General features: G+C 42.9%; 1 protein-coding gene across 2 annotated transcripts; it reads left to right on the forward strand.

Moving 5' to 3' along the window:
• Nucleotides 1–1,463: 1,463 nt before the first annotated feature.
• Nucleotides 1,464–20,044, forward strand: LOC111970382 (transmembrane and coiled-coil domains protein 1-like). 2 transcript variants are annotated; one of them, XM_023997089.2, is made up of 8 exons: nucleotides 1,480–1,570; nucleotides 7,312–7,370; nucleotides 10,315–10,391; nucleotides 11,459–12,225; nucleotides 16,087–16,512; nucleotides 17,734–18,182; nucleotides 18,476–18,611; nucleotides 18,960–20,044. In XM_023997089.2, exons 4-8 carry the CDS (start codon nucleotides 11,644–11,646, stop codon nucleotides 19,272–19,274), a joined length of 1,908 nt encoding a protein of 635 aa, XP_023852857.1. In that variant the 5' UTR covers nucleotides 1,480–1,570; nucleotides 7,312–7,370; nucleotides 10,315–10,391; nucleotides 11,459–11,643; the 3' UTR covers nucleotides 19,275–20,044. The 2 variants fall into 2 exon arrangements, with proteins under 2 accessions (XP_023852856.1, XP_023852857.1); XM_023997088.2 differs by lacking the exon at nucleotides 7,312–7,370 and having other exon boundaries at nucleotides 1,464–1,570.
• Nucleotides 20,045–20,390: the final 346 nt, after the last annotated feature.

Raw genomic sequence — 20,390 nt, forward strand, 5'->3', positions numbered from 1 at the left:
AGACGACTAGCTTGATTGAGCCTTGCCATGTATATCTCACTTSGTCAGGATATTTAAGCCTCCATATATCCACTAGTTCCAATATATATATCCACTAGTTCCAATATATATAATAAATTAATAACTTTCTTCAGAAACTCGTCAGTCTATTCTTGTTCTGAGAAATGAAGGCTATTCCATGCGAGAAATTGCCATCTGGTACAACGCCGTGTACTACTCCCTTCACATTACAGCGCAAACTGTCTCTAACCAGAAAAGAAAGAGTGGGAGGCCCCGGTGCACAACTGAGCAAGAGAACAAGTACATTAGAGTGTGTCTGTTTCTCAAACTAGACCTCACAAGTCCTCAACTGGCAGCTTCATTAAATAGTATCCGCAAAACACCAGTCTCAACGTCAACAGTGAAGAGGCAACTCTGGGATGCTGGCCTAGAATAGTTCCCTCTATTATAATAATAAGTCATTTATAGGCTTATTTCTTGGGACTGATGAAATGGGTGGAGCAGAAAGTGCTGCTGGGTATTTAGACCACAGTCCCCCGAGAAGATAGGCACCTGAATTTGACTGAGACATTGCAGGCTCTTCATCCTCGCTCATTTGTTCCACTTGTTTGCATTTATCCGGTAGTGATTACATTGTCCACATACCTTGTCCTCTTTAGGTTCATTTCTCTGACACCATGTAATTATGTATATGTGAATAACTCACGTCGGAGAGTTTGGTAAATTTACTCAGGTGTTACAGGTCACGACATCCTAATTAGACACTTATAATGCACCTGTTTATATATCCTACTGTAGATAAGTGCCCCACTATCGCCATCTCTGGGTTGGCATTATGACCATTATTTTAACTGGAGAAAAGTAGTGTTCAGTGCTGACAATGTCCCTTTTTACCTTGTGGGAGTACGGTTTGTTAATGAGAAGCAGTTGATTGCATTACCAATTTTGAAGAATCCATTTGAAATATACAAACTAATGGAGAGAGTGCTGTGTCAAGTGAAGGCTGTGAAGATCACGAGAGACAGACTTGTTGTCAGGCTCTCGAGTGGCGCAGCGGTCTAACATTGCATCTCAGTGCTCGAGGCGTCAGTACAGACACCCTGGTTCGATTCCAGGCTGTATCACGACCGGCCGTGATTGGTAGTACCATAGGGCGGCGCACAATTGGCCCAGCACCGGTCGAGTTTGGCCGTCATTGTAAATAATAATTTGTTCTTAATGGATTTGCCTAAAAAAAATTTTTTTAATTGTTTAGATGTTTGTACTTCTTGGCGGAGGAGTTGCATGGAGTAGTGTCACAAGCCAAACCATTTTAAGGAAGAAGTGGGATTTTAGTTTTTGTCAAGGTACAATTTTTGGGGGGTGGATTAAATTAGTTAGGATTTTATATTTACCTTGATTTTTCAACCCCATCCGGTTTGTGGCGGCAATCCACTTTTTGGGGGTGTAGTCCGAAGAAGATTTCTGCCCCCCCACCCCGGTTGAACACGCTCTTTGACGTCATCGTGGGAATGCTGTTCCACCCGGAGAAATGAACTGGCATCATCAGCACAATCCTCTCAGCGCCTATGTAAGTTGTAGCCTGTAAATGCACAATATATCATATAGTTTGATTGACGAACTATAGTGTCATTGTGGTGTGAAATACGTCTATTTTTGTAGTATATTTCCCAAAGAGGTGTATTGTTTATGAACTTGTGTTCAACCTGATGCTAGCTCGATGTGGTAGCTAGCTAATGTTAGCTGGCTAACGTTACTCCCAACCAACCTGTTCTATCTCGCTAGCATTAGCTAAGCCAGATAGCCTGTAGCTTGTTAGTGTTACTGTCTGGGTGCAAGCAATTTACGATTACTTTACTGTCTGGGCATGGGATAGCTAGCTAACTACGGCTTGCTTGGGTGTGTCATACAGCATTCAAATATGATCAACCCCTCCATTATCACATTTCCAGTGAGCAGGTGTTAGCTATATTGTCATTAAACTAACGAGTTATCTATTAATCTTGGCTAAGTAATTAGCTAGTTAACTAATGTAGATGTTATTCAGTGTGGTGTGAGGGTCTGCCAGGTAGGGAGTAACACGAAAGCCACTCAGCCGGTGGCGCATCATCGGGATGTGCTGCGGTGTAAATCCACTGTCAAAAACTACAGCCTACACACACCAGGTGGGTCAATGTTTTCAGCATGTCTGTGAGATCATTAGCCATACACAACGTGCAACAGACAAAAAGGAGTTGTGCATTTTTTTCATGGTATTTGTCTGTTGCCGGGTTTAGATTTTAATTTGGCCTGTATGCAGTAGTGCTAGTGGATGTAACATTAGCGATTCAAATCCACACATATGCTAACTAACCAGCCAGCTAGCGGGCTCATTCTGATATTGATGGTGGTTCTGTTTGGCCACTGACTACTGATAACTGCACAATTTATTTTCAATGCTTGCCAGAAGATACCGAGCCTACCTTTACGCTGAGTTACACTGGGTTCAGAACGCAATCGTGGTTACTCTAAGACACCATGGAGCCGGCGCGAGATATGGGTCTGAAAATATACCTCAATGCATGGATGGGATATGCCACTACTCCAAATATTACCTTTAGCCACCCTGCTCCATCAAAATGATTGAAGTACTGGTTGTTTTCCCAGAAAACTGGTATTTYTGTCATCATGCTATCTATCAGTAGCCACAGCAGCCATTATGGAATGGCATATCTGCATTGAACAATAAAGGAGATCAAATGAAAGATGTATTGGTCACATACACAGATTTGTTGATGTTTTTGCAGGTGCAGCAAAATACTTGTTTCTAGTTCCAACAGTGCAGTAATACCTAGCAATAATAAAATAAACTATACACATATAATCCAGAAATATCAGAAGGAGCAATGTCAGATCCCGGAAAATATACTGAACAAAAATATAATTGCAACACGTGAAGTGTTGGTTACATGTTTCATGATATGCACAAAAAGCTTATTTCTCTAAAATGTTGTGCACAAATTTGTTTTTATCCCTGTTTGTGAGCATTTCTACTTTGCCAAGATAATCCATCCACCTGACAGGTGTGGTCATTTCACAGGTGCACCTTGTGGCCTATCAGGAAGTTCAGGATCCAGTTGCACGGGTAGGGGTTCATATCCAAGGCCCTGAGCTTAGTGATGAGCTTGGAGGACACTAGGGTGATGAAGGCTGAGCTGTAGTTGATGAACAACATTCTTACTAGAGGTCGACCGATTAATCGGAATGGCCGATTTAATTAGGGCCGACTTCAAGTTTTCATAACAATCGGTAATCGGCATTTTTGGACACCGATCATGGCTGATTACATTGTACTCCACGAGGAGACTGCCTGACAGGCTGACTACCTGTTATGCGAGTGCAGCAAGGAGCCAAGGTAAGGTGCTAGCTACCATTAAACGTATCTTATAAAAAACAATCAATCTTAACATAATCAATAGTTAAAACCTCTTAGGGATCCCTTCACCCCCATTCCCGCTCGGATCCCGTTAACGGGAATGATTTGACAACATCAAGTGAAATTGCAGCGCTCCAAATTCAAAAACAGAAATACTCATAATAAGAATTCATTAAACATACAAGTGTTATACATCAAAATACAGCTTAACTTCTTGTTAATCCAGCCACAGTGTCAGATTTCAAAAAGGCTTTACGGCGAAAGCAGACCATGCGATTATCTGAGGACAGCACCCCGCATACAAACACAATACAATCCTATTTCAACCAGCCAGGTGCGACACAAAAATCWGAAATAACGATATAATTCATGCCTTACCTTTGAAGATCTTCTTATATATGCACGCCAAAATGTCCCAGAAACATCACAAATGGTCCTTTTGTTCGATAAATTTCTTCTTTATATCCCCAAAATGTCCATTTATTTGGCACGTTTGATTCAGAAATACACCGGTTTCAACTCGCCCAACATGCCTACAAAGTATCTAATAAGTTACCTGTAAACTTGGTCCAAACATTTCAAACAACTTTCCTAATCCAACCCATAGGTATCCTAAAATGTAAATAATCGATAAAATTTAAGACGGGATAAACTGTGTTCAATACCGGACGAAAACAAAGTGAAGCACGTTCCAGGTCGTGCGCACCAAAAGACTTGAGTGCCTCTGAGTGACACATGGAAATAACAGGGCTACTTCTTAATTTCTCAAAAGAAAAACATCAACCAATTTCTAAAGACTGTTGACATCTAGTGGAAGCCTTAGGAACTGCAAGCAAATTCCTATTAAAAAGAGCTTCCCAGAGAAAACTAATAGAAAACACATTGACCTAAACAAAACAAAAAACTCCCTGGATGGATTGTGCTCGGGGTTTCGCCTGCCAAATCAGTTCTGTTATACTCAGACATTATTCAAACAGTTTTAGAAACTTCAGAGTGTTTTCTTTTTAAATCTACTAATAATATGCAAATCCTAGCTTCTGGGCCTGAGTAGCAGGCAGTTTACTTTGGGCACGCTTTTCATCCGGACGTCAAAATACTGACCCCTAGCCTTAAGAAGTTTTTTTTAACTACACATGGTTGATGATATTACTAGTTTATCTAGCTTGTCCTGCGTTGCATACAATCGATGTKGTGCCTGTTAATTTATCATTGAATCATAGCCTACTTCGCCAAATGGGTGATTTAACAAGCGCAATCGCGAAAAAAGCACTGTCTTTGCACCAATGTGTACCTAACCATATACACAAGTATATATTTTTAAACCTGAATATTTAGTTAATATTGCCTGCTAACATGAATTTCTTTTAACTAGGGAAATTGTTTAAATTCTCTTGCGTGCTGTGCAACAGAGTCAGGGTATATGCAGCAGTTTGGGCCGCCTGGCTCGTTGCGAATTGTGTGAAGACCATTTCTTCCTAACAAAGACAGCCAACTTCGCCAAACTGGGGATGATTTAACAAAAGCGCATTTGTGAAAAAAGCACAATAGTTGCACGAATATGCATAACCACAAACATCAATGCCTTTATTAAAATCAATACACAGAAGTATATTTTATTAAGCCTGCATATTTAGTTAAAAGAAATCCAGGTTAGCAGGCAATATAAAACTAGGGAAATTGTGTCACTTCTCTTGCGTTCATTGCACGCAGAGTCAGGGTATATGCAACAGTTTAGGCCGCCTGGATCGTTGCAAACTAATTTGCCAGAATTTTATATAATTATAACATAACATTGAAGGTTGTGCAATGTAACAGGAATATTTAGACTTATGGATACCACCTGTTAGATAAAATACGGAACGGTTCCGTATTTCACTGAAAGAATAAACGTTTTGTTTTCGAAATGATCGTTTCCGGATTTGACCATATTAATGACCTAAGGCTCGTATTTCTGTGTGTTATTATGTTATAATTAAGTATATTATTTGGTATTTGATAGAGCAGTCTGACTGAGCGATGGTAGGCAGCAGCAGGCTCATAAGCATTCATTCAAACAGCACTTTTGTGCGTTTGCCAGCAGCTCTTCGCTGTGCTTCAAGCATTGAGCTGTTTATGACTTCAAGCCTATCAACTCTCGAGCTAGTTAGCGGGGTGCGCGCTAATAGCATTTCAATCGGTGACGTCACTCGCTCTGAGACCTTTGAAGTAGTTGTTCCACTTGCTCTGCAAGGGCCGCGGCTTTTGTGGAACGATGGGTAACGATGCTTCGAGGGTAGCTGTTGTCGATGTGTTTCTGGTTCGAGCCCAGGTAGGGGCAAGGATAGGGACGGAAGCTATACTGTTACACTGGCAATACTAAAGTGCCTATAAGAACATCAAATAGTCAAAGGTTAATGAAATACAAATGGTATAGAGAGAGAGAGTCCTATAATTCCTATAACTACAACCTAAAACTTCTTACCTGGGAATATTGAAGACTCATTTTAAAAGGAACCACCAGCTTTCATATGTTCTCATGTTCTGAGCAAGGAACTTAAACGTTAGCTTTTTTACATGGCACATATTGCACTTTTACTTTCTTCTCCAACACTTTGTTTTTGCATTAAATAAACCAAATTGAACATGTTTCATCATTTATTTGAGACTAAATAGATTTTATTGATGTATTAAGTTAAAATAAGTGTCTATTCAGTATTGTTGTAATTGTCATTATTTTATATATATATAAATAAAAATCGGCCGATTTTAATCGGTATCGGCTTTTTTTGGTCCTCCAATAATCTGTATCGGCGTTGAAAAATCATAATCGGTCGACCTCTAATGTTGTCCAGGGGACAGCATAAGAACGTAGGGGCTAGGTGTTGTATAGCTAGCTAATTACTCACTGGCTGGCTTTGGGCTTAAACAACTTCACATTTCTTGCAGCAAGCAAATTTGATCAATGTCTGATTGATTAACGTTTATCAGATTAATTGAGCTAACAGCTCTGTTTAGCTCGGAAGTCAACTGTCTCCTATTGTAAAAACAAACACACCCTACACATTCCATTTTGGAAAATCTATCAGTCACATCACTCTAACTAACGTTAGCTAGTTACAAAACAACTCCTTCCCGGGCGCCCGGTGTGGCAGCCCCCTGCACCTCTCCGAAACCAGTGTATGTGTGTCTTTCACAGGGGTTGGGTTAAAAGCGGAAGTCACATTTTGTTTGTACCTTATGTGCAATTGACCAATAAAATGATCTTGATCTTAATTAGCTAAGAAATATCAAGCTCCCAGACATACAGTGCCTTTAGAAAGTATTCACACGCCTTGACTTTTTCCACATTTTTGTTGTTACTGCCTGATTTTTAAAAAATTGATACAATTTTGATTTTGTGTCACTGGCCTACACACAATACCCCATAATGTCAAAGTGGAATTGTTTTTCAAAATGTTTACACTTTAATTACAAATCAAAAGCTGAAATGTCTTGAATCAATATGTATTGAGTATGAATACTTTCTGAAGGATCTGTAAGCTACTCAGAGGAGACAGTTGCAGTGGTTTGCCTATCCCATGGCAAGTCTGTGCACCTGTTTGGTCCTAGTTTTCATGACAGCTTACTGGATTAGCCAGAATGATATGCAGTGCAATAGTTTATTGAATCTGGAGCGCATACTGTATTGAGTCTTTTGATTAACCACACTTAAATGAGCGAGTCACATGTATTTGAGTTGAGTCTGAAAGTACAGTGTTGAACTGCGGTGAGTTTGTCAAAAGCATAAAGATCACATTTACCAGTCAGATCATCTAAAGTCAATGGACAAACCCTGGTCTTAATGGTAAATGTTTATCTTTATACCCCTGGTGATTTTGAGAACCTGCCCTGACATTTCTCCACTCTTTCCATTGCAGCATGTGATATTCCTAAACATCACTGGATACCGTTGACTGAAGAGGAAAGGACATCCCAGGTCTTTTATTTTGGAAAGAGCGGTTTTGAAAACTTCCTTGGAATATTTAGCCTTTTCTTATGCAGAGAAATCCTAATAGGCCTGCTGATGACTGGAACTTAAGACATGTGTCCCAGTAGCTAGCCAAACAATTTGCTTCAGGAAAGAGTCAACTGGCTATTGCACTGCATATCATTTTGCCTAACTTTTTTCAAAAATGAGGGAATTTCTTTGCCTTACGGTAGATGAGGAAAGATGGCAGCTCCTGAGTAATTTTTTGTTTGTCGATCCTAACATTGTTGTGAAAGTGGCATTAATGTTTCAGCCATGTTGACTTTCATCAGAATGAAGAATAGCTTTTGGTAGATGAACAGTGGAAAAAAATAGATCAGAAGATCAACGATCAGCAGGCTGGCACAGCACATTAAAGGGGAATGGAAACACTTTAGGACATATAGCAATGCAACAAGTTGTATTCAATCCACTAACACTAAACAGGTGTAAAGCCTAGTGTTTCCCCTCCCCTTTAAAGATGGAATCATTAATGGTGAACCTGCTATGTCCTTTTGGGATATTACAACAACAAAGATGTTACTGCAAACAACAAACTCTGTTGTTTACCCTCTGACATCATTGCACACGCGATAGAACAGCAGAATATGTACTGTGTTGCTCGAAGCATCTCTCCTCCATTAGGTCCACAAAACAATAAGAGGTGCTGGGGCGGACAGGGGCGCTTTTCCCCCTATTGCGGATTCAATCTTTAAGACGTTCTCATCTTGCTGGGCCTTGCTGTAGATGCTGTGTGAAAGTAGACTGTTACAGTGAATGGACACAAAAGTACAGATGTGGTAGATACATTTGCATGCAGCATCTTATCTATGTAGGCACAGGCAGTATAGACTGTAGACATACGCACACTGGTGTGACCTTGGAAGGCTGAATGGTCGAGGCGGCGGGGCAGAGTGATAAGCGAGTGTTGGCCAACCCTCTTAAGTCAGAGAATGTAGCGCACTAGAGGAGGAAGAGAGACTGGGTGTGTATTAGTGCCATGGTGTGTAATAGTGTCATGGTGTGTCATGGTGTGCAATAGTGTCATGGTGTGTCATGGTGTGTAATAGTGTCATGGTGTGTAATAGTGTCATGGTGTGTCATGGTGTGTAATAGTGTCATGGTGTGTAATAGTGTCATGGTGTGGTATGGTGTGTCATGGTGTCATGGTGTGTAATAGTGTCATGGTGTGTCATGGTGTGATAGTGTCATGGTGTGTGATAGTGTCATGGTGTGTAATAGTGTCATGGTGTGTAATAGTGTCATGGTGTGTGTATGTCACTGTGTGAATGTTTGCTACTATGCTCATATATGTACTCAGCTGTGGATGTGCATGTTAGACTGCATCTGTGGTGGTAGGTAGTCTGATATTATAGCATGGCCTTGTGTTCCATTAGCCTTTCTGCTTGTGGCACAGGTGTTTTATCTATAGTGTTTTTGGATGGGTTGGATGTGCCTGCTTGTTGACAGTGACACACAATATCTGTGCTGAGTCACTCCTATGTTTGTCTGCTTAATAATGTATGAACAACACTGTTAGACTCACTTATCACTCTGTGTATTACCTTCAGGACACAATGGAACATACACGTCACTGTGTGTGTAAGTGTGCACGTCTCTGTGTGTGTGCCACATGGATGTCACTGTGTGTGGAACGTGCATGTTGCTGTGTGTGTATCTGCTCAACTGTTGGCCACAGCGTCCCCTCATTGAAATCGGGCCTGCACATGACCTATAGATGGCCATACCTTTCAGTCTGGATTGCAATAAATTGAACATGGGGTGAAATGAGGAGGAGGGGAATGGGCACACACATTAGGGGACTTTCAGTGATAGACGAGGAGGATGCTGATATGACCGTTGTTGACACTTTTTTTTATGTCAGTCGTTAGTTAGAGCAAGGGTTTGAATAGTTTCTCTCTGTGGGTTGAGATTAGCCATTGTGGTACACCCGTGTTGGGTTAATGTTACAGGGTTAGTGTTATAGTTATGAGGAAGGGACTTTCCCAAATTAAGCAATCTCTCCTATCCATTTGGGATACTTTCCCTCCATGCTAGTAGTGTTTTCTCTATGCTGTTTTGGGTGTTGCAGGATGCAGAGAAAAACTTCCTGCATAGCACAACCTCCTAATGTGAGGGAAATACAGGTGATGTATCATAATTTCAGAGTGGGTAGGGGGGACTTGGGGGGGTAGGGGGGCTTGTGTGGGTAGGGGGTTGTCAGTGGTGCCAGTAAACTGGTGGTGACTGAATTTTTCACCTTTCCTCTTCCTTAGTTTTGTGCTGATTAGGCAAATGCTGCCACATAGGCCTATAATTGGTGGGGTTGAGGGTCACTGACGGGCACTGTGTGTGCGTACCAAACGGCAGCCTAATTTCCTATATAGTGCACTACTTTTGACCAGAGCCCAAATGCTGGAAAAGGTAGTGTACTATTGTAAGGAATAGGGTGCCATTTGGGATGCTACCAGTGACTCTAAGCAACAGGCTCTTAGCTCACTACATGAAAGACACTCCATTAGGTTATTGACATCGTCTGCTAGTCAGTGGCTCTCAAGCTTTGTGTCCCTCATTTACTTACGTTATTTACTGTACCACTCATGATGCATCAATGTATCAGAGACCTCTACTGCTCTGCCCCCTGAGCAATCTGGATTAGTCATCACTGTTAGGTGTTCCACACATCTTCATGTCATAGTTTCACATTTTGAGTGTGCACTGGGCAGTGAAGATAAGGACTGCTCTTCCTTCTAGAATACATTTTAGAAGTCACTGAAGAGCCTCAGTGTGTGTTTGTGCACATACATGTCTCTTTGATTCTGTGCAGTTTATACATGGCTGATTGAGTGTGAGTCAGTGTGCCGCCATGCCAGCATAATTTATTTGTATCTCTTCGTTTGTTCCAATTTGATAGTGATTTTCCTCATGTTGACCACCTCCTCCGCAGCAGCCAACCCTGAGCTGTGAGTCAGAAGAGAAGCTGGACGGATGGTAAGCTCTTTTTCTCTCGCTCCATTTCTCCTCTCTTTCTTGCCAACTGTTTCTCCTTTTCCCTCTCGCTTTCATCCTCCATATCTCTCTCCCTCCCTTTATGTCCCTCTCTGTTTCTCCTTTTCTCTCTCGCTTTCTTCCTCCATATCTCTCTCCCTCCCTTTATGTCCCTCTCTGTTTCGATCTTTCTATGCTGTTGATAAGTGAAAGATAGTCTTTATATAATGTGCTCTCCATGAACTCAGCTCTCAGACGCTGTAGATTAGCCATAGACAGCTCCATGTTTGATTCTGAGGCCAAAGCTCTCTACAGGGAGAACATGGTGCAAATCTGGGTGCCTCTGGCAGATAAGACCACCTGATAAAACTATATTAATGAATATTTTAGTGCTCACTCACCATCCTTTTCATATTATTTAGCTACAATAATTTTAAACTCTTTCGAAATCCTAAAAGGATATATGGTTTCTTTCACCCATTTGGTAAAGAAATTGTTTCTGAAATGCTGTGTGTCTTATATTAGACGACAATGTAAAAGGACAGTCTGAGTGAATAATTAAGGCAATGTTTGTTTGCCTGACCAGGGAACCACAAAGATTAGGCTAGTTAACCCAGGTCCTGTGACACGCTTCCGTCCTCTAAAAGTGAATTTGCAATTTGATACGGTCACTGTGGCACTTTAGTGTATCTATGGAAACTGTACAATGAACCCCAGCATTTCAAAAATAGTTTAAAAATAATAATTTGTTTAGCATGACACCCATCATTGCTGTAGATAAGGCTTGTGCAGTAGATTTATTTTGTAAGTGGGTTTAGACATATCAGACGTTGTGGTTTTTGGCTTATATGGATTTCTCTGAGAACATGAACTAATATTGCCATATAAGAATATTTGGACATAAAAAAACAAAAACAATTTGAGTCAACTAATAACTAAAGTCTCAAAGCCGACCCTAGTTCAACGACTGTCTGCTCCTTTGTGTAATCAGTTTTAATTCTGCTACTTTTTTTGTTCCGTCCACTCACTGCTGCATGTCATAATCCATTTTATTTTCCTTCTTGTGTTAGACGAGCATGACTTTGAGCCAATCCGCAGATGCATGCATGCGCACAGGGCCCAGTGCCATCCCCCCTGCTTCCCGGCTTTGAAGCTGCCTCTGAGAGGGGGTGTGGCGTCGGTACGTAGCTAGACCCTCGCACCCCCAGTGTTGGCCCTGTGACCCTGTGGCTGAGCGTCAGCCTGGCGCCCCCTGATGGATCAGGCTAGCAGTGAGCAGAGTCCTGAGGAGCCGGAGGTGGGCCGGAGGGCGTCTGAGTCCGAGCACGGCCTGTCCAAAATCACCCACAATGCACTGGAAAACATGGGCGCGCTGGGCCACGGCCTGAAGCAGCTCTTCCAGCCGCAGCGCCGCCGCTCGTCCGTCTCCCCGCACGACGCCGCCACCTCCTTCTCTATGGGTGGGCCTGCCCCTGAGCCCCCGGACGGTGGGGGGCCAGAGGTTGGAGACTCGTCCGCCCCCGGTCCGGACTCTGACCCCCACGCTACTTCCTCCGCTCCCCCTGCAGCTCTGAGCCGCGTTCTGCAGCAGATCAGAAGCGCGCCCCCAATGATGAAGCGAGGGACCAGCCTGCAGAGCCGCCGCAGCAAGACTGGGGGGACTGGGGACCCCCCCCAGAAAGGCAGCCCCCAGATCCACCGGAGGAGTACCCAGGAGGTGATGCTGCTGCAGGCTGGCCGCCCGCGCTCCTCCTCCACCACGGACACGCTCACCAGCCCCGCCCTGGCCGACATGCTGCTCAAATCCGGGTACCACTCCACTGAGGAGCCTGACCGGGTGAGTTTAACCCCAACCCTGGCAGACATGCTGCTCACATCCGGGTACCACTCCACTGAGTGGACTGACCGTGTAAGATTAAACTAGGGGACCTACTCACTGGGACAGACAAGCCACTGCAAAGTTTTTTGTTCGACACTAGTTCAAAAGTTTGGGGTCACTAGAAGGCCAGCATCCCGGAGTCGCCTCTTCACTGTTGACGTTGAGACTGTTTTGTGGGTACTATTTAATAAAGCTGCCAGTTGAGGACTTGTGAGGAGTCTGTTTCTCAAACTAGACACTCTAAAGTACTTGTCCTCTTGCTCTGTTGTACACCAGGGCTTCCCACTCCTCTTTCTATTCTGGTTAGAGACAGTTTGCGCTGTTCTGTGAAGGGAGTAGTACACAGCGTTGTACGAGATCTTCAGTTTCTTGGCAATTTCTCGCATGGAATAGCCTTAATTTCTCAGAACAAGAATAGACTGAGTTTCAGAAGAAAGTTATTTGTTCCTGGCCATTTTGAGCCTGTAATCGAACCCACAAATGCTGATGCTCCAGATACTCAACTAGTCTAAAGAAGGCCTGTTTTATTGCCTCTTTAATCAGAACAACAGTTTTCATCTGTGCTAACATCATTGCAAAAGGGTTTTCTAATGATCAATTAGCCTTTTAAAATGATAAACTTGGATTAGCTAACACAACGTGCTATTGGAACACAGGAGTGATGGTTGCTGATAATGGGCTTCTGTATGCCTATGTAGATAGCCCATAAAGCTGCAGTTCCAGCTACAATAGTCATTTACAACATTCACAATGTCTACACAGTATTTCTGATCAATTTATGTTATTTTAAATGGACAAAAAAAATAGCTTTTCTTTCAAAAACAAGGACATTTCTAAGTGACCCCAAACTTTTGAATGGTAGTGTAAATAAAATAAAAAGCTGCTACTACTAAAGAAACAGAAGAAATGGAAGCACAGTATTGGAAGGTCAGAATTCCTGACTTCTTGTGCTGTTAGCTGAAATCTGACCAATTTAACTGGTTTGCAGTCCTCTGGATGTTCTTCGATAAAGGAGCTGTCAGTGCTGGCGGGTCAGAGAGAGCAATAGTGTGTGTGTGTGTGTGCGTAGGTGACTATGTGCTCTAAGCTTTTCTATATTTAGCTGTGGCTGTCTCCAAGTGTACTTCAGGTCAGCCAGCGAAGGCTTGCCTTGCAGGCCAAAACAAGCTCAAAGTTTGAAGAACATATCGTTGCCTTACATCATTGACACTGTTCTATAGYCCCCAAGATCTGGAATTTCTCACATCCATTGAAATGTGTAGTTCACTGATTGAATACTGACTTGTAGCAGGTAAATGATCAAATCCTTTACATTGTTAAAATTGAGTGTTGAACTCCTAGACAACTAGCAAAGCTAGCGCCTCATTGTGTCTGAGGTATACCCATCAAGCACAGTGCATATCCCTGGCAGTCATCTCACAATGCTTGATGACACCACCAAGCCTTTTGAGAAGTACTGGTATGAATATGACTGTTGGATGGATAAGGCTAAGTTGTCTGTTGCACCAACAGACAGTGATCACCCTGTGTGTACTGCAATGAACTGTCCTTACAAGAGCAGCTATCGGACTAGGGTCTAACTAGCATCGAGACATGGCTGTGGTTGAGGGACTCAGTCGACAGTCTGTCATTCTTAGAAAGAGCAACAACAGTCCTGTCCACTGCCTGTCTTTTACACAAACTGTCTGAGCTGACAGTGATGGAAAGGGGGATGTACTCGCAACCCCACTGTGGTGGCCTACGTCTTTCCCAAGAACAGCACAGAACCCCTCTCTGCACAAAGTCAATTACCTTCTGACCTCTAACACTGCTGTTCCACAATCTGTTTATAGCAAATTGATTTGAGAACATAGTGCCTTCAGAAAGTATTCACACCCCTTTACCTTATCCACATTTTGTTACAGCCTGAATTTTAAAAAGGATTACATTTAAATGTGTCACTGATCTACACACAATACCCCATAATGTCAAAGTGGAATTTTGTTTGTATAACATTTTAGAAATGAATAAAAAATGTAAAGTTGAAATGTCTTGTCAACAAGTATTCAACCACTTTATGCCAAGCCTAAATAAGTTTAGGAATAAAAATTTGCTTAACAAGTCACATAAGTTGCATGGACTCATTTCGTGTTCAATAAGAGTGGTTAACATGATTTTTTAAATAACAACCGCATCGGTGTACCCTATACATACAATTATCTGTAAGGTCCCTTAATCGATTTAGTGAATTCCAAGCACAGATTCGACCACAAACAGGTTTTTCAATGCCTCACTAAAAATGGCAATGAAGATGTGTTTAAAAAAACAAAACAACAGATTCTGAATATCCCTTTGAGCATAGTGAAGTTATTAATTAGGCTTTGGATGGTGTTACTACAAAAATACAGGCGTCCTTCCTAACTCAGGGATTTCACCATGAGCCAATTTGTGATTTTAAAGCAGAGTTTTTAATGGTTGTGATGTGAGAACTGAGGATGGATCAACAACATTGTAGTTACTCCACAATACTAACCTAAATGACAGTGTGAAAAGAAGGAAGCCAAAACAAGCATCCTGTTTGCAACAAGGCACTTAAGTAATACTGCAAAAGATGTGGCAAAGAAATTAACTTTTTGTCATGAGTACAAAGCGTTATGTTTGGGGCAAACACATCACTGAGTACCAATCTTCATATTTTCAAGCCTTGTGGTGGCTGCATCATGTTATTGGTATGCTTGTCATCGGTAAGAACTAGGGAGTTATTTAGGATACAAATAAACGGAATACAGCTATAAGCACAGGCAAAATCATAGAGTAAAACCTTGTTCAGTCTGCTTTCCAACAGACACAATTCACCTTTCAGCAGGACAATAACCAAATCTACACTGGAGTTGCTTACCAAGAAGACATTAAATGTTCCTGAGTGGCCTCGTTACAATTTTGACATAAATTATCTTGAAAATCTATAACAAGACTTTAAAATGGCTGTCTAGCAACAATCAATTTGAGAGCTTAAAGAATTTAAAAAGCATAATTGGCAAATATTGTACAATCCATTTGTGTAAAGCTCTTAGACTTACCCAGCTCTTAAAGACTCTCAGCTGTAATCTCCGCCAAAGGTGCTTCTACAAAACATTGATTAATTATGTTTTCACATTGTAATAATGGGGTATTGTGTGTAGACAGGTGAGACATTTTTTTAAAAATTTAATCCATTTTGAATGTAGGCGGTAACACAACAAAATGTGGAATAAGTCGTCGGGGTGTGAATACTTTAAGGCACTAACATTTTATTTTTCTGGTTGAGCCTTAAGCTTCTTCAGAGATGTATGAGGTGGCACACAGTCTTAATGGCATCCCTGTCTGATGGATTACTGCTCAGATTATACACATGGATTCCTCTGCGTTAATATATGAAAGGTATGGCCCAGCTGTTTTACACATTATGGGAAACCAGTCTGAGTATAATGGTAGGTAACAGGTAACCTTATGATTATAGGGTGTTGGTATTGGCTGGGTTATTATGTTAGTGCTCTAGTTTCATATACATAAAGGTCTGATGTAGGATGAAGACAAGTTTCTTCAACCACATCAAATAGTGACCATAGCAACTGGAGGAAGCTTGTGGTTGACTGTTTTGCAGCCGAATCGAATGATCATGATCATAGTTTATGAAATTATGAAACTCAATATTGCCTCTGTTATAATAGGCCTTCCTCTTCCAGTTCAATTTAGTTATTTTTACACTCTCCCTCAATCTCACACGTCAGTCTCTGATCTCTTATTTCCATCTTCCCTTTATCTTATCTTCCTCATTACACTCTCCCTTTCCTTGGTCAGCTGGATCGTCTGGACGGCTCCGGCCCGGCCATATCGCCCAACGCTATTTCCTATGGAGCAGACAGCTACGGGCTGGACTCAGTGGACAGCACCCCCGACCCCCAGCGCACAAAACAGGCCATCGCCCAGCTGCAGCAGAAGATACTCAAGCTCACCGAGCAGATCAAAATCGAGCAGAGGGCCAGAGACGACAATGTGGCAGAGTACCTGAAGCTAGCTAACAACGCAGACAAGCAGCAGAGTGCCCGCATTAAACAGGTGTTTGAGAAGAAGAACCAGAAATCAGCCCAGACCATCCAGCAGCTGCAGAGGAAGTTGGAGCGCTATCAGCGCAAGCTGAAAGAGGTGGAGCACAACGGGATCCCCCGTCAGCCCAAAGACGTGCTCCGAGACATGCACCAAGGCCTCAAGGAYGTGGGCGCCAAGGTCAGGGCTGTTATGAACATTTTTAATCACATTTACTTTCCCTGTGAGCTGTTTTGTTAGTCATCCCACTTATTTTTCACCACTGTCATACTAATTCATACCACTGTAGTGTGCCACTGCATCTGCTAATGTGAGTAGTACCACCACAAATGTACAATTTGTCTGGTCTTAGCCACCTGTCCTTGACTTCTTTGCAGTGTGGTTAGCAGTACACAGCTTCTAACAGAGTCCTATAGAACACATGTAGAATACGTATCTCTCAGACCTGGGTTCAAAATTACTATTTGAAATCATTTATAATACTTTAGCTGGGCTTGATTGGCACAATAGAACCAATAGAATAGTTGCAAAACATCATACCTGGCCTATCTGGCACTCCAGGCAGACTAAAGAAAACACAAAAAATATTTGAAAGATTTCAAATAGTGTTTGAACCCAAATCTAGTATATCTATGTCCCTGTCCATTAAGTAAGGGATACATAGACATTCTGTAGATTATCTTGGAAATAATGGATGACTTTGCAGAGTAAATTTTTCCAAAGTAATGTACATAACAGAGGCGTTTATCCCGCTTATACCACAGTTTCCAAAGAAAACAATACTAAAGCACACATTTACCGGTAGAAATACCTTTTTTTGTTTATTTACTTATCTTTTAAACGCACCCCAGTTGTTCGTTCTATATGTTCTGTTGCCATGCTCGCTGGCTAACACAGGCATGACCTCTGCAGCCAGAATAACAAGAAAGTAGCTGCATTTGTGTTTATTTAAGCTGTTTTCTATTGACATTCATTAAGATATAACAATGAGCTGATGGTTCTAGATTTTGCCTGGCATAGCTAGAAATGTTAATTACGAGGAGATTGCATTGCATATCAAACACTAGGCTAGAAGATATCTAAATAGTTTGTTGTTAGCAAACCTTCCAATATGACAACCAAATTCAAAAATACCTGATGCTGAAAACAGATGGTAAAACTAGAAACATGGGAGGATTTGACAGCATAGCGCCAACTGCGTAATGACTGCAACACTAAGGACCATAGAAATTCATGATTGCAAGGTGTCCCGATTTTATATTTTCAAACTGTCCTGTTATCTGGTTTTAATGTCCATTCTAGAGCCCTTCTAACCAATCACGAACGAGTATTCAACAATGCTGTGGTCAAAATCTCCTTTAGTCCCACCCCAGTTAGTAACTGACCTGTCCTTCCCTACAGGTGACCGGTGGCCTCTCCAGCTTCTCCCACGCCACTCACTCTGCAGCTGGGGCCGTGGTGTCCAAGCCCCGAGAGATCGCCTCCCTCATCCGCAACAAGTTTGGCAGCGCCGACAACATTTCGTCCCTGAAGGACTCCCTCGACGAACCCCAGGAGGATGGTCACGGTCTGGAGGGGGCTTCCAGCCCAAAGTACGGCAGTGAGGACGACTGCTCTAGTGCCAGCTCCGGCTCGGCAGGGGTCAACAGTGTCCCAGGGGGCCCGCCCAGCTCTAAGGGTCTTAACACCCTGGACCCCGGCCAGTCATTGGGCTTGGACACGCTGCTCCACGAAGTGCAGGAGCTTCGGGACAACCAGGGTCGGCTGGATGAGTCGTTCAACAGCCTGAAGAGTCACTACCAGAGAGACTACACCATGATCATACAGGCCCTGCAGGAGGAGAGATACAGGTAACCAGTTACTGCCACACACAACCTCGCAGGTACTACATACACTTTACTGAGTCCTCATTTACAAAGGACACGGACTGTCACTAATACTTATGTGATAACCTGAAATCTGCATGTATTTACCACCCCTCCCTGAACTCAGCACTTGCTCAAATCGCTCAAAATGCAAACCTGTCTTGTTATTAAACACTTTACGTTCAAAATAATGTATTATTCTCACTCAGCAACAGAAAACATCTCCACCTTTATGAAAGGAAGTGTGTGTGATCGGTACCTGACCTCTGTGTCTCTAGGTGTGAGCGTCTGGAGGAGCAGCTCAACGACTTAACAGAGCTCCACCAAAATGAGATCCTCAACCTGAAGCAGGAGCTGGCCAGCATGGAGGAGAAGATCGCCTATCAGTCCTACGAGAGAGCTAGAGACATTCAGGTAGGTTGTTTCTCCAGTACTTGAAAGAAGGATTATGGAATGATTATACTTGACTTTTAGCTCCAAAGGGCCTCAACAGTGCATCTCCAGTGAACCCAAGGCGTATTCTTAGTCTGGGACATTTTTTGTACTATTATCATGCTACATGGTACAGTAGTTGTTTGTGCTGAATTGTGAAAGTGTTTCACACGGTGATCCATGGTCTTCTCAATGACCCCCCACTGTCCCCCCCGGTATGTGGTACGGTAGTTATGTCTAGCCATGTTTGTGCTGAAGTGTGTTGTTGACATTCCACACTGTGTGAACCATGGCCGTCTTGATAACCCTGTCTCGCCCCTCCCCCTGTAGGAGGCGTTGGAGGCATGCCAGACGCGGATCTCCAAGATGGAGCTGCAGCAGCAGCAGCAGCAGGTGGTCCAGCTAGAAGGCCTGGAGAACGCCACAGCCCGGACCCTGCTGGGCAAGCTCATCAACGTGCTGCTAGCCGTCATGGCCGTGCTCCTAGTGTTCGTCTCCACTGTGGCCAACTGCGTGGTGCCCTTGATGAAGACGCGTAGCCGCACCTTCTCAACGCTGCTCCTTGTTGTCCTCCTCGCCTTCCTCTGGAGGAACTGGGAGGTCATCTCCCAGTACTTGGACCGCTTCCTGTTGTCCCCGAGTTGACCTGCAGGGGGGCCTCAATGAACGACAACAGAGGTGCGGGGCTCTCATAACAATCAGGGATGGCGACGCAGGGCCTGGCGGGACGAGAGGGGACTAACTAACCCATGCACTGCCTCTGATGCAACTGTAGTGGCGCCAGGCCAGCCCAGTGGGTGGGGCTTAGTGGACAGGAGGAGGAGCCAGGATACCTTTCTCTCTCCAAGGAGTGAATTTGTTTACAGGTGGAAGATGTTTATTGCATTAGAATTGATTCAAGTGGTATTGAATTTGTTTCTTGATATTGCTATCATTAATGCAGGTGATTGAGGGCTCTCTCGTGGCTGGATTTGGATAATGAACAGCTGGCATTTTGCTGATCCACATGGCTAGTGTCCTCCCCTTTCGCTATTCCTTTTCTCTTTCTAACCCTAAAATCTCCCTTTTTCTTACTCCGATGTTTCTATTCCTCTGTCTCTCTTCTCAATCACCCCAGTCTGCTTGTCTTTCTGGGAGGATTAATAGACTAACTACAGTACACTGCTGTGGACAAAATCTAACTGGATCAAGCAATTGATGGGTTCTCGAGCAGTGTGTTTTATATGGACAAGTTGAACGCAATGATGGGCCTGATTGGATAAGGACGCTGAGTTGGAATATGCTCAGCTTGAGAAGCCCTGCCCTATTGGTCCTGCCCCCTGCAGAGACAATGAACATACTTGAAGAGCTGTAAAAATGCTCAGACTGTGCTTCCGTACTGTTTCTATTAGTGACAATAAAATAGTACTTTTTTTTTAAATAAACATGCTGTTTTAAATGAAAGATGGACTGGTCCTTGAGTCAAACAACCATGACTGGGTGATGTTTGTTTCCTTTCTCAAATCCAGGTCCACAGCACTGTTTTATAGATCTCCTGGCTGACTTGAGAATTTGATCAAACGTCCAGGGAAAAAAGAACCAGCAGCACCCCAACGCCTTGATCACACCTAGTGTCACTGCCCAAAATGGTACACAGCATCTGGATGTGCAACATTCACCTACCATTTAATGCATACTTTTGATAAATGCAAACGCAGCATTTTATTGGAAATGATTGAGCTGTCGGTGTGCTCAATGGGTAAGGCTCTGGTTGGAGTACCC

Source organism: Salvelinus sp. IW2-2015, linkage group LG11 (genome assembly GCF_002910315.2).
Source record: "Salvelinus sp. IW2-2015 linkage group LG11, ASM291031v2, whole genome shotgun sequence".
In the NCBI taxonomy this organism is placed as follows: Eukaryota; Metazoa; Chordata; class Actinopteri; order Salmoniformes; family Salmonidae; genus Salvelinus; species Salvelinus sp. IW2-2015.